The sequence below is a fragment of the Pithys albifrons genome, chromosome 20, assembly GCF_047495875.1.
Source record: "Pithys albifrons albifrons isolate INPA30051 chromosome 20, PitAlb_v1, whole genome shotgun sequence".
Lineage (NCBI taxonomy): Eukaryota > Metazoa > Chordata > Aves > Passeriformes > Thamnophilidae > Pithys > Pithys albifrons.
This window is the reverse complement of record NC_092477.1, coordinates 4993963-5006294: the sequence shown is the minus strand read 5'-3', so window position 1 is coordinate 5006294 and position 12332 is coordinate 4993963. Positions and strand designations below refer to the sequence as shown.

Genomic DNA, 12332 nt, shown 5'->3' with positions numbered 1-12332 from the left:
GGTGTGGCTGCCCCATCCCTGGAAGTGTCCAAGGCCAGGATGGAGCAACCTGGGCTAGTGGAAGGTGTCCCTGCCCATGGCAGAAGGTGGAATGAGATGATCTTAAGGTCCCTTCCCACCCAAACCATTCCAGGGTTCTATGATTTAAGGCAAATACACTGGTGCAGGTTGGTAGTAGCTGCTACCTCCAGTAGGATTTAATCAATGTGAAGACTCTTTTGGTGATTTCCTCCTTGTGAACATCTCTTTGGTCTTGGTTTGTCCACACTGTCCAGGGCCAAAATCCAGCTTTCAACAAGAAGTGCAGAAAATGAGCTGCATAAACCCCTCACTTTTAACATGTTGGGGATTAGAAATGAAATGGGGAAATATTTTGACTTCCCTGCAACAACAAAAATTGTGTATTTCCTTCTGTATTAAAATAAGTCAAGTTATAAAAACTTGGAGACACAGCCAGGTTTATGGACGTGCATGGCACACTCCAAGCTGCAGGATGGGCACTGCCAGGACATCTATTCTAGAAAAATCACTGATACTGATCTTTCTTTTGTCCCCCCCCCATCCAGGTGACTCCATGACATACCATAATGGAAGGTCCTTCTCCACCTTTGACAAGGACCATGACTCTGCCATCACCAACTGTGCTCTGTCATACAAAGGTGCTTTCTGGTACAAGAACTGCCACAGAGTCAACCTGATGGGCAGATATGGGGACAACAGCCACAGTCAGGTGAGTTTGGGCTTGGAAGGCTTCTCCAAGGCTTGAGAAGAAGGGGAATTGTAATTATTGATCTGTCTGATGGTCAATCAGCCAGACACAGAGCATTAATCCAGCCCAGTCTCCAGGCTCATAGAGAAATACATGGGCAATTGCTCACAAAATAAGAATTTAATGTTGCTGGGTTTGCCTGATTTCCCAAGGGAATATCCCAAATGTTCAGGGAGCAACTGTGGTTTTCAACATGTGGAACTAAATGTTCTTCCTGCCATGAAAACCAGGCAAGGAGGGGCAGCTCTGGGGGGCAGAGGTTTAACAAGACCATGCCCAAAGTGCTGCACCTGGGTCAGGGCAGCCTCTGGTACCAATCCAGGCTGAGGATGAGCAGATAGAGCAGCCCTGGGAGTGCTGGTGGGGGAGAAGTTGGACATGGCCCAGCCCAGAAACCCCCATGCCCTGGGCTGGTTCCGCAGCGTGGGCAGCAGGGGAGGAGATTGTGCCCCTCTGCCCCCTCAGGTGACACCCACCTGCAGAGCTGCTCCAGCCCTGGGGCCAGCACAGGAAGGACATGGAGATGCTGGGGCAAGTCCTGAGGAGGCACCAAGATGGTCAGAGGGATGGAACAGCTCTGGTGGGAGGAAAGGCTGGGAAACTTGGGATTGTTCAGCTTGGAGAAGAGAAGCTTTGGGGTGACCTAATTGTGGCCTTCCAAGACCTGAAGGGAGTCAACAGAAAAGATTGAGAGAGACTATTTACAAAGGCCTGGAGGGACAGAACAAGCAGCAATAACTTCCCCCTGCCAGAGGGCAGGGATAGATGGGATACTGGGGAGAAATCCTTCCCTGTGAGGGTGGGCAGGCCCTGGCACAGGTTGGGCAGAGAAGCTGTGGCTGCCCCATCCCTGGCAGTGTTGGACAGGGCTTGGAACAACCTGGGCTAGTGGAAGGTGTCCCTGTCCGTGGAAGGTGTCCCTGCCCGTGGCAGGGGGTGGCACTGGCTGATCTCTAAGGTCCCTCCCAAGCCAAGCCAGTCTGTGTTTCTCTGATCCCGTGGCAGTCCATGGGTGTGTCTGTACAGGGTGTACATTCCTTGGGCTTCCCAAAGCCCCTCCACCTTTTAGTGCCTCCGTGTCCAAACCACAAAACAACCAGAAAGGAGAGCAGCTCTCTTTTTTCCCTCTGCAGGGTGTGAACTGGTTCCACTGGAGAGGCCACGAATACTCCATCCAGTTTGCAGAGATGAAGCTGAGACCCTCCAGCTTCCGAAACCTGGAAGGGCGTCGGAAGCGAGCGTAGCGCCCCGGGGTGGGCAGGGGGCCGCGGGCAGGGTGAGGGGGGCACGGCTGGGGGTGTGTGTGTGGGGAGATCCTCTGGCATGGCTGGGGGGGGTGGGCAGATCCTCTGGCACGGCTGGGGTGGCTGTGAGGGGCTGGTACTTGGCCCAAAGCATGGGGGACCCGTGGCCCGGCGCAGGCTTTGCAGCAATGCCAACACACAAAGCCTTACCTATGGCAGCGATTCCAGCAGAGCAGCTCCAGCTGCCCTCCAGTAACAGCCTCCACACCAAAGACAACCATCTCAAGGGTTGGATGTTGTGTTATTAATTGTTCAATTTTTTTTCCCCCAGAAAACCTCTGGGATCCAAGTTCTTCCACGTTCTGAGTTATCTCTCGGGTGGCCCAGGGGAAGGGAGGGAGAACAGTTTTGTACTTGGGTAGTTTGGTTTAGAACCAGCCATATTTTACACAGAGAAATGTGTCAGATTGATTATCATTATTATTATTATTAGTCAGAATTGAAGTTCCTCAGTTGTTTGTAAGGGGTTTCTTTCATCAGTTGTTTGAAAGGGGTTTTTTTTCCATTGGTTGTTTGAAAAGGTTTTTTTTTTCCATCAGTTGTTTGGAAAGGTTTTGGTTTTTTTCATCAGTTGTTTGAAAGGCTTTTTTTTTTTCATCATTTGTTTGAAAGGCTTTTTTTTTTCATCAGTTGTTTGAAAGGCTTTTTTTTTTTTTCATCAGTTGTTTGAAAAGTTTTTTCATATATATATCAAGCACCCCAGAGAAGGAGAGGGTGGGAAGGGAAAGCAGGATGTTTTAAAACTTAAGCATAAGATTAATATTATTAATATAAAGACAAAATAATAATAATAATAATAATAATGATAATAATAATAAGCTACATTGTTGTCATTTTGAAGAGAACCATGCTTTCAGAAACACAGCAGGACAGTGTCTGATTGTAAATTTTTTTTTATAAATAAAAGCACAATTAAATAAATTTCTACCTTTTTTTTTTCATACATGTCGAGTTTGTGCATGTCCAGGATGTATTTCCTTAGATGGGAGAGTAAAGGACAGGCTGAGAATGAAAAGGCTGCTGAGCCCCTTCTGAAAATTGTTCCTTTAGTCAGTGACTGGTTGTAAGTATTTTGGTGGCTTTGTTACAGTGAAATGCCCTTAAGGATTTGGTTTCTTTCCAAACATAATTCTGGTTTTTTTCCTGCCCAAAAGCTCCTTACATGTTTTCTTAAGTGTTACTGACCAATGTTTGCTCCATCTAGGGGGGAATAACTAACAAACACAGAGAATGCAGAGTTGTTGGTAGGAACCATTGGCAGCTTTGAACACTTGTGTAAATAAAGGGCTCTTTTTTTTTTTTTTATATGAATGAAAATCTGTGTAGTTCCTCTGTATCACACTCTTCAGCTGAAGGTAATAAAAGATCTTTTGTTTTAATCTGGTCTCTCTGCCCTATTTCGAGGTTGCATTTTCCAAACAGATCAAATGTTTCTGTCTCTTCCCCAGTGGTCACTGGGAGGTGACTGGGAAATCAGGAGCTTCCAGTCACAGCAGGTATGAGGTGTCAGTTATCAAGTAAGGTCAGATTCAGTTGATTTGACACAGGGTGTAAAAAGTGTGTGTGCATGGGAAGTATCACTAAAACCTTTAAAAACCCAGAGGGAGGAAAGAAAGGAGGGAGGGAATCACTTCCCTTCATCCATCTGCCAAATTTATATATAATTTTCATTTTAATATTGTTGTTATTTTTAATTGCAATCCTTCCATCATTGCACTTCTGAGCTGTAGCTGAGCATTAGCCCCTGGGGATGGTTGGAAGAGTCCAGAAAAGGTTCCTAAACTGATCAGTGCTCTGGAAGAAAGCTGTGCCTGGCTGGGGAAGTGGGAGAAGTTCCAAAAAGAATCAGTAAAACACTGGAAATCTGCTCATCCGGTGACTATTCCAGCCACCCCCAGGGGCCACAGGACATGGATGGCCACAGGACATCCAAGTGCTGCCAGCAGGTGGCACGAGGACTCCGTGTGCCTTGGGCTGTGCCTCCTCTGGCATCACTTGGATGTCCTGTGGATATCCAGACACTGCCATTCCTCACTGCTGTCTCCTCGTGGGTCACTTCCAGCTCTCTGAGCTTCCTCACTGGGGCAACAACAGTGTCTTTGCCAGCAGAAATATCTGTCTTTAGTAAAGCCTCACCTCGTGGCCACACAGCAGGGTCTTTGCCAGGATACCCCTAAGGAAAAGGTAATTTTTGGCTTGCAGGAGCAGGATCCAAGTCACAGCAAAAGCAAATGTCAAAGAGGAACTTCATTAACATCATTCAATGTAGTTTGAATTTCTTGCCTCCCTCCCAACTGAAGTTGCACTATTGAATATTACATGGTTTGCACAGGGAAAACAAGTCCCCTTTGACCTTTCAGAGCTCTAACAAGGGTGTGAGATGCAGCACTGTATTAAATGAATTCTCTATAATTAATAGCCCTTCTTTGGTGTTACTCACAGTAAATTCTAGGCAGCATAAAAAAGAACAAATCCAATAATGAAGGAACATGCTCCACTCTCAAGATTCTTTCCAAGTTATTAGAAAATGGCACTAAACTTGTGTAACTGGGCCCTGGGAAGCTCCTGCAGTCTGTCTGCAGACAATCAGAGGAAGAACTGATATTTAGGAAATTATTTCCTCATTCCCAGTTCCATCCCAAAGCTGCCTGTCCCTGGCTGGGCTGTCATTCACCTTGGCAGCTCCAAAACGCTGCTGGACACGGGCTGGGGTTTGAACCTCAGTCCAGAAATCTCAAACACTGCACAAGAAAATGATGATTATTTCCTGTAATTCCTCACTGACAGATGCCCTGGTTGGTATTTTTCATGATCACCACTGTGAGAGAGGAACTGGCAAATCCTTGGAGAAAGACAGGCCAAGACACCCCTTGGAGCTGACAGGAGCTTGATTTGGAACCAACAGCTCCACCAGGGGCTACTGGAAGGGATATTCCCTTTCTGCTTTCTCTCTCCCCTCTTTCCTCGTTGTAACTTGTGAGAAGAGTTTAAAGGCACCCTCAGTTTTGAAATCTATTTATAAACCTTCCAAACCTTAAAGCTCCTGTTAATCCTCAACGTGACAAAGCACTTTGGGAACCTCAAGGGGACAGGAGAGGAAGGGCTTCAAAATGTTCAGGCAGTGAGATTCAAGGTCTCAAGGGCACTGAAGGAGGTGTTTGGGGACATGAGTGGTATTTATGGGGTTAGAACTGTCTTCATGAGAAATTTTTGAGACAAGTAGATGGAAAGGAACTTTTTCTCTGTCCCTGCTCTGCTCTTATTGCAGTCTGGGCAAGATCTCAGACTCTTCTTTCAGTTTGGGTGAAGTGAATGCTTCAAGTCAGTGGGGCAAAAATCAGCTGGAGAGATAATTTTGGGGGGACTGAGGCTGAAGCTGGTGGCAGCTTTTAAGTTATTAAATCCTCTGGCTTTTTATGAGGCTTGGACTGTTAAGAGCTGTGGTTTTTCCTGAATCCGGGCACGAGTGTGCAGCCACACTGGGTGAGTGACATCCAGTGGCATGGGGGAGATGACAGACACTTTAAATCTCTCCATCTGCCAGAGGAAAACCTTGATGTCATCTCAGTTTGATCCCAGAAGACCTTCCTTTGCTGCACCATCTCTGGGTGCAGCTCCCTCAGCTCTTCTCCTGATGCAATTGCATTCAGGGGAACTGATCTCACCTAGTTCTGGGCTAAATCCAACCACCAAATCAGGACTCTTGCCTGAGCCTGCAGTGGTGAATCAGCAGCAGTGACTCGTGACAGAAGACACCCTCCAGTTCCCATCTGCCCTGGCCAAAGATGTTACTTCATTCAAAGCTGCAAGTTTGACTTTGCTCTAAGAGCTGTTGGGCTTAACTGGGGGTTAAAGAGCATTGAACACCAAGAAATTGTGTAGAGAATGATCCAGTGGCTGCCCCTCCAGGCTTTTGGTCTGAGTCTTTACTGCCTGAACACAAAACTGAAGCCTTGAAAAACCTTCTTGCAGCTGCCAAATTAACTCTCAGGGCTGTTAAACTCTGCAGGAGCAATGATTTTCTTTATTGTTGTTGTCTCCTTCTCCTCCTCTTCCTTCTCCACCTTTCCCTTCTCCTTCTTCTTCCCCTCCCTCTTCTTCTTCTTAGCACTCTTTGTGCTCAACCTGAGGAGCCTCCTTTGTCACACCTTGATTAGTAGGAAGGAAAGCTGAATAAAGACATTTAAATGTCATCAATAAGCAGCAGGTTGATCCCCCACCCAGAAAACAGCCACTTCTCACTCCTGCCCTCCAGGGATGTGGGCAAATGTCACAGGGCTCTGGAATTCAGAGGCAGAGCTGAGACACCTTCAGGGAATGTCACAAATAGAGGGGTTTGACAAAAATGCTCAGACAAATAACATGCATTTTATGGAAAGTGGGCAAAATAATGTAAAATTAAAACAAGGAAGACTTGAACCGTTCAGCAGCTTTGGAGTCCCAGGTGGGGACATCCCCTGTCCAGGATTTTCTTTGAAATCCTCTGTCCTGGTCCCCTCCTGCCTCCAGTCTTTGTTCAGGTGCTTTTTTCTCAGTGGTTTCCCCAGCAGCCTCAGCAGGAACAGAAATCTCAGCCTGCAGTGGGTACAACATATGTTAGTGCTGATCAACAAGGTGTGGTTTGTCAGCAGGAGAGTGCAAGAAATCATCAGCCAAAGCTGCAAGGATGGTCTTCACTCCTGGAGGGCTGAGAGCTCCCTGTAAAGACACTTCTTAATCAGACCTTCAATCTACAGGTGAAGGAGTTGGTTTAGGTGAGAGGGGAAGATAATTCTCAGGAAAGAAAAAAAAAGAGAGAGAAAGCAAACAGAATAAAAGATGATGTAAGAACTGCTCTGGTTTTCTGGGTCATCCTTGGCTGCTCACAAGCTGTTCCTGGCTCCAACCCAAGAAGTTTAGGAGTAGCAACACAGCCTGATGACTCCACAGTGAAGTTTTCACTTGACTTGCAGCCTCGGTGAGGAATTTCCACAAGGCTGAGAATGAGTCTCCATCTGGGCTCGAATCAATCATGTACTTTCTGCAAAATAAATCAGTCCCACTGCTTTTTGCAGGTGGAAATGACATCCTGAGTGGAGGCCAGAGCAGGAAAATATCACCACACACCAGCAGTTCAACAGCCCTGTCATTGAAAGGAAAGTTTCCTGGAGGTTGTAGGAGTTGGACAGAGGAAGTTATTGCATTATAGTTCAAGAGGCTGATGTTGCACCCAGTTATACAACCTCAGTCTGTCCTTCATCCCTTCCACTCCTACATTCAGGCACACAGAAGTTAAAAAAAAAAAAGTTCAGCTTTAGTCACTTTAAAAGTGTGGGCAACTCGTGGTCTGACTGAGATGATATCTGCAGAGTTACTCACTTGTGCCCTTTCAGGTGAGGATAAGGGAGGTTTTTAAGGTTAAAAGCCCCTCTTCAAAACCTCTGAAACTGCAAAAGGTTGGGCTGAGCTTTTCAAAGTGGTCTTGCAATGAAGGAGGTCCAGGTTACACTCCTCAGTGATGATGTTTTGCTTCCCCATCTTGGCTTCTTTGGGAGTCTGTGGAGAAGGGATAGATTTGGAGTGGCAGCTGGGCCAGAGGCAGGGGCTACAAATCTGCCTCCCCCTCCCCAGTGCCCTCATTGCAGCTCCTCAGAGCCAACCTGGGCACAGAGAGGAGCCTCCAAATCACCCTCTCTGTGGGCAGAACTACAACTTCTCATAGTGGTGGTGAAGAGGTTTCTCTGGTGTACAACACACAGAATGCACCAAGAACTGCTGTTGGTCCCAAATTCAGGACTCCCTGGGCACGGGTCACCACAGGGAAGAATCCAAACCTTCTGCCCAAAGCACTTCAAAGGTGCCTCTTTCCACCCCTTTCCAAGGCAACATCCACCTCTTTCCAAGCCAACATCCACCCCTTTCCAAGGCAACATCCACCCCTTTCCAAGCCAACATCCACCTCTTTCCAAGCCAACATCCACCCCTTTCCAAGACAACATCCACCATTTTCCAAGCCAACATCCACCCCTTTCCAAGACAACATCCACCCCTTTCCAAGCCAACATCCACCCCTTTCCAAGACAACATCCACCATTTTCCAAGCCAACATCCACCCCTTTCCAAGACAACATCCACCCCTTTCCAAGCCAACATCCACCCCTTTCCAAGACAACATCCACCCCTTTCTAAGACAACATCCACCCCTTTCCAAGACAACATCCACCCCTTTCCAAGACAACATCCACCCCTTTCTAAGACAACATCCACCCCTTTCCTGGATGACATCCCTGCCTGAGACCTGCACTGCAGGGGAGTGAGGAAGTCAAAGGCTCTGATGCTTTTGCTCCTTCACCTCTTCATCAGGTACTTTCCTCAGAGGAAATCATTCAGCTTCCTGTGTTCTTACTGTAAATTCTGTGCTGCAAAGAGGAAAAAGAGGCAGAGACCAGCACAGATCGACAGATTAGGAGGGACAAAAACAACACAGGAAGGTTTCAGAACAGGTAATTCCTTTCACTCCCATTTTTGTGGCTCCTTTTGCCAGAAATCCTCCTTCTTTCTGGTTGTAGAAAGGGTTAAAAACAACAACTAACCTGAAAGTTTGTCCACTGCTCAAACTGAAACTGCTTTCAGGACTCAAAGTGCTCATTTCCTCCCCTCCCTTCCTCTGCCTCTTTACTTTTACTTCGCTTGGTGCCTTGTCCTTCTGTGTCTGTGATTCTGTGAAAGTGAGAGGAGAAATAATGTGAAAAAGGTTGGGGTTTGTGCCAGTGAAAACAAAAATGCCTGCCCATGTCACTAGAGAGCACTCAGGTTTGGGCTCAGAGATAATTTCCACTTTGTCATCACACCAGTTGTGAAAGTCTCAGCTTCAGGTCGAGTTGGGGCTTTTTTTTATTAACAAGATGTTGGTGCAAATAGGATGCTGCTTGCAAAGCAGTTACTTGGCAAAAAAAAAAAAAAAAAGGAAAAAAAAGAAAAAAAAGCTGCCTTCCCTAGAAAAAGGTTTCAAAGGAAAATTTTGAAGTAGCCCCCACAGAGATGATTCAACTCCATTGTGATCAACCCAAGAAGTGTTATGAGATAAACTGAAAAGAGAACTAAAACTCCATCATGTTCTGAGTTGGTTTTATCCTCAACTGTTTGACTTCCCCCTGGAAAATAAATATATATAAATATAAGATTTTATCTGTTTTTAGTGTAAGGTTTGTGCATCTTCTGCATTTTTAGTAACCAACTGCCTGGAAATAACACACCTCACTTCAACACTGCCACAGCAGGCAAATTAATTGTAATTTTATAATAGTAAGAAGTTCATTGGACCGTTGGACAGGTGGCAGCTCCATATTTTCGTCAGTCTCACATCATCCCTGAGGATCCTCCTCTAAAGCCCTTTGTGTGAGTATCTCCCAGCCTTGATTGCCCTTGGAAACATGGATTTTTTGGAGGGGTTAAGGGAGAGGATGCCCTGATTTCACAGCTCTGACTGCATCCAACCAGCCCAAAGGGCTTTCCAAGCCCTCACAGCTCCAGCCACTGCTCTGAACTCTCCTCACTGAAGTGGGCAAAAGTCCTCTGAACCACTGAAATTTCGGTGTCCCTGAGCAAAACCTCAACTCTAAGCCCTGTTTCACCCCAAACCATCTCCCTCCTCCCAAACCCTTTTCATTTCACTTGGCCATGGAGTGAAGAGCAGCTCTTGGATGGGGTGCAGCTTCCACATCATAGCAGGGAAGGGAGACAGGATTGCTGAGTGCAGCTGCCACCCACAGCAGTGCTCACACAAGTGTGTGTGTGTGTGTGTGTGTGTGTCTGTGTGTGTGTGTTCACATCTGTGCCAGTGCCCTCCAGCTGTGCCCTCCTGCCACAGAGCAAGGGGAGAGCTCAGACAGGACAGTGCCCTGCTGAAATCCCATGGGCTGGAGGATGCAATAACTCCCTTCAGGTGGCACAGCCCTGCTCACTCTGCAGAGGGCAGCCCCTTTAGCTTGTTTTCTGCCTTGTGTGAGCTGCTGGGGAGTTTGGAGATGCCCTTGGGCTGGGGCTCTGCCAGGGCAAAGGCTCTGCCAGCAGCTTTTGGGGTTGGCTTAATATCCTGTGCCTATGAGTATGTAAAAACTATCCATGTGTGGGTGTGTTTATAGAATTACAGAATAATAGAATATCCTGAGCTGCAAGGGACCCACAAAGGTCATCAAGTCCAGCTCCTGGCCCTGCACAGGACATTCCAACAATCCCACCCTGTCCCTGAGAGTGTTTTCCAAACGCTTTTTGAGCTCAGACAGGCTTGGGGCTGTGTCCAGCACCCATCATAGTGCATTCCTTGTGCACTATGTGTACACATGCACATACAAACACACAGAGATGCCCATTTAGATATAAATACAGTCATTTCAAGGCTGGGAGCATCCCTGGTGCACAGAGCTCAGAGTTCTGCCAGCTCAGCACAGATGTCAGTGTTTCTTGCAGCTTAGAAAGCGAGAGGAAACCACGGAGGTTTCAGGTGGCAGCAGGTGCTGGGATGTCACGGGGCATCCTGAGCCCCACACTGCAGACAGAGATCACCAGCACTCCCAAACATTTAATGGCTATTCCCTTCCTCTCCTCTGCCAGTGTGTGATGAAAGCAGGATTATCTTTCTGGTTATGGTGTGTCTATGAGGAGGAGTCCTCTGATTTCTGCAGCAACTGGTGAGTTCACTGCTGTGCTTCAAAGCACATGAAAGGAAGGAGAAAGAAAGGGAGAGCCACAGAGGTGTGTGTGTCCTGGGAGGGATCCATCCCAGATCAGAGCTTGCTTTGTGTGCCCCAGGCCTGAGCAGGTGGTGAACACAATGAAATAAAGGAGCAGTAATTGTGCACTTCCAGCTCTAACACTCAGAGCTGGAAAGTTTTGCATTTCCCATGGAAGAATTTTAACAATCTGTGCCCTGAGAGATTTTTTCCTTGCAACAGTCTGGCAATTCTCAACAAACCTCCCCTCTCAGTAGAGCCATGATTTGGGAGGCTTTGTGACACCCTGGCTGCTGGAGAATCTGTTTTATTCGGCTTAGCTGAACACAGAATAAACACCACCTGATCAGGTGCCCTGAGTGGGTTCCCAGGGAATGTCATGAAGACAAACCACACCTCTGAGACAAGAGACCAAATTTCCTTTTAAATGGGAGGCAGGAAAATGAGGATTTTCCCTTAACTCCATCACAAAGGCAACAAAACCAGGCAGCTGCTCCTGCTGGGCTGTTTGGAACCAGAACACAGCAGGAACTCAGCTGTCTGGACAGCAAGTGCCCAAATGAAAGGTGGGTACCTCCTGTGTACACCTTGTTAGACCATGGACCTGGAGAAGAAACAGCAGAAAGTATACACATGGCTGGCAAGGGACTTTTATTCCAAGTGTCCAAGGCCAGGTTGGACAGGGCTTGGAGCAATCTGGGCTGGTGGAAGGTGTTCCTGCCCATGGCAGGGGGTGGAAGAAGATAATCTTTGATGTCCCTTCCAACCCAACCAGTCTGTCAATCTGTGATTTAGCTGTGGCCACATCAGTCCTTGGAACAGCCCTGGTTTAATTCATATCTGTCAGCAGATGATCTTTAATGTCCCTTCCAACCCAGTGATTCCAAGAATCTCACAGCAACTGTTGTCCATCTCCTGTAAACAGCATGGCAAGGAATGCCCTGTCAGCACAATCGAGTGTGTGGCATTAACAGTGCATGGAAACAAGGCTGTTGTGTGCAGGGCAAACATTTCACAGAAGGCTTTAGTTCTTACAGTTGTTACTTGCCCTGCAGCACTTCCTAGAAGTTCCCATCGAGAAGATGCAGCTTTTCAGCAGGATGGCTGTGGGCACCTCACACCCAGCCTGGCATCCAGCCCACTGCCCTCTTCTCGGAACAGCAAAGTGTGGGCAGTGTGTCCTCAGTGTGCCATCCTTCAGTGGGCAAGGGCATCTGTGTTCAGCTGGTTGTCCACTGACAAATCACCCGGGCTGCTGTGGCACAGCCACGTTTCTGTGAAAAACAACCTCTCCTTCCTCAAAAGCAAGTGATGGCTTGGACAGGCCAACCGCAGGATCTGAGAGGAGACACCTTTTGTGGTCATCACTGCTGACCACAGGAGAAAGCAGCAGAGGAGCTGGCAAGTCTGCAGTGGGCAGGGTGACAAGATAATAAAGGAAAGCAGGCTGTCAAAGAGGATTTTTAGCACCCAGCACTCACGTTAATCCTCTGACCTACTTTCTGAAAGACCTATATAAGGAAGAATATTCTCCACTGAGCAAGCAGC

The 12332-nt window shown here is 47.3% G+C and overlaps 1 protein-coding gene across 4 annotated transcripts in view; it reads left to right on the top strand.

The window, feature by feature from the left end:
• The window catches only part of TNC (tenascin C), a 75503-nt gene extending 73429 nt beyond the window's left edge, over positions 1-2074 (top strand). For all 4 annotated transcript variants that reach the window (XM_071574287.1, XM_071574286.1, XM_071574285.1 and 1 more), the window contains 2 exons: positions 567-730; positions 1903-2074. In XM_071574287.1, coding sequence (XP_071430388.1) covers positions 567-730; positions 1903-2013 — 275 coding nt within the window. In that variant the 3' untranslated portion in view covers positions 2014-2074. The remainder of the gene's footprint in view (positions 1-566; positions 731-1902) is intronic.
• The last annotated feature ends 10258 nt before the right edge of the window (positions 2075-12332 follow it).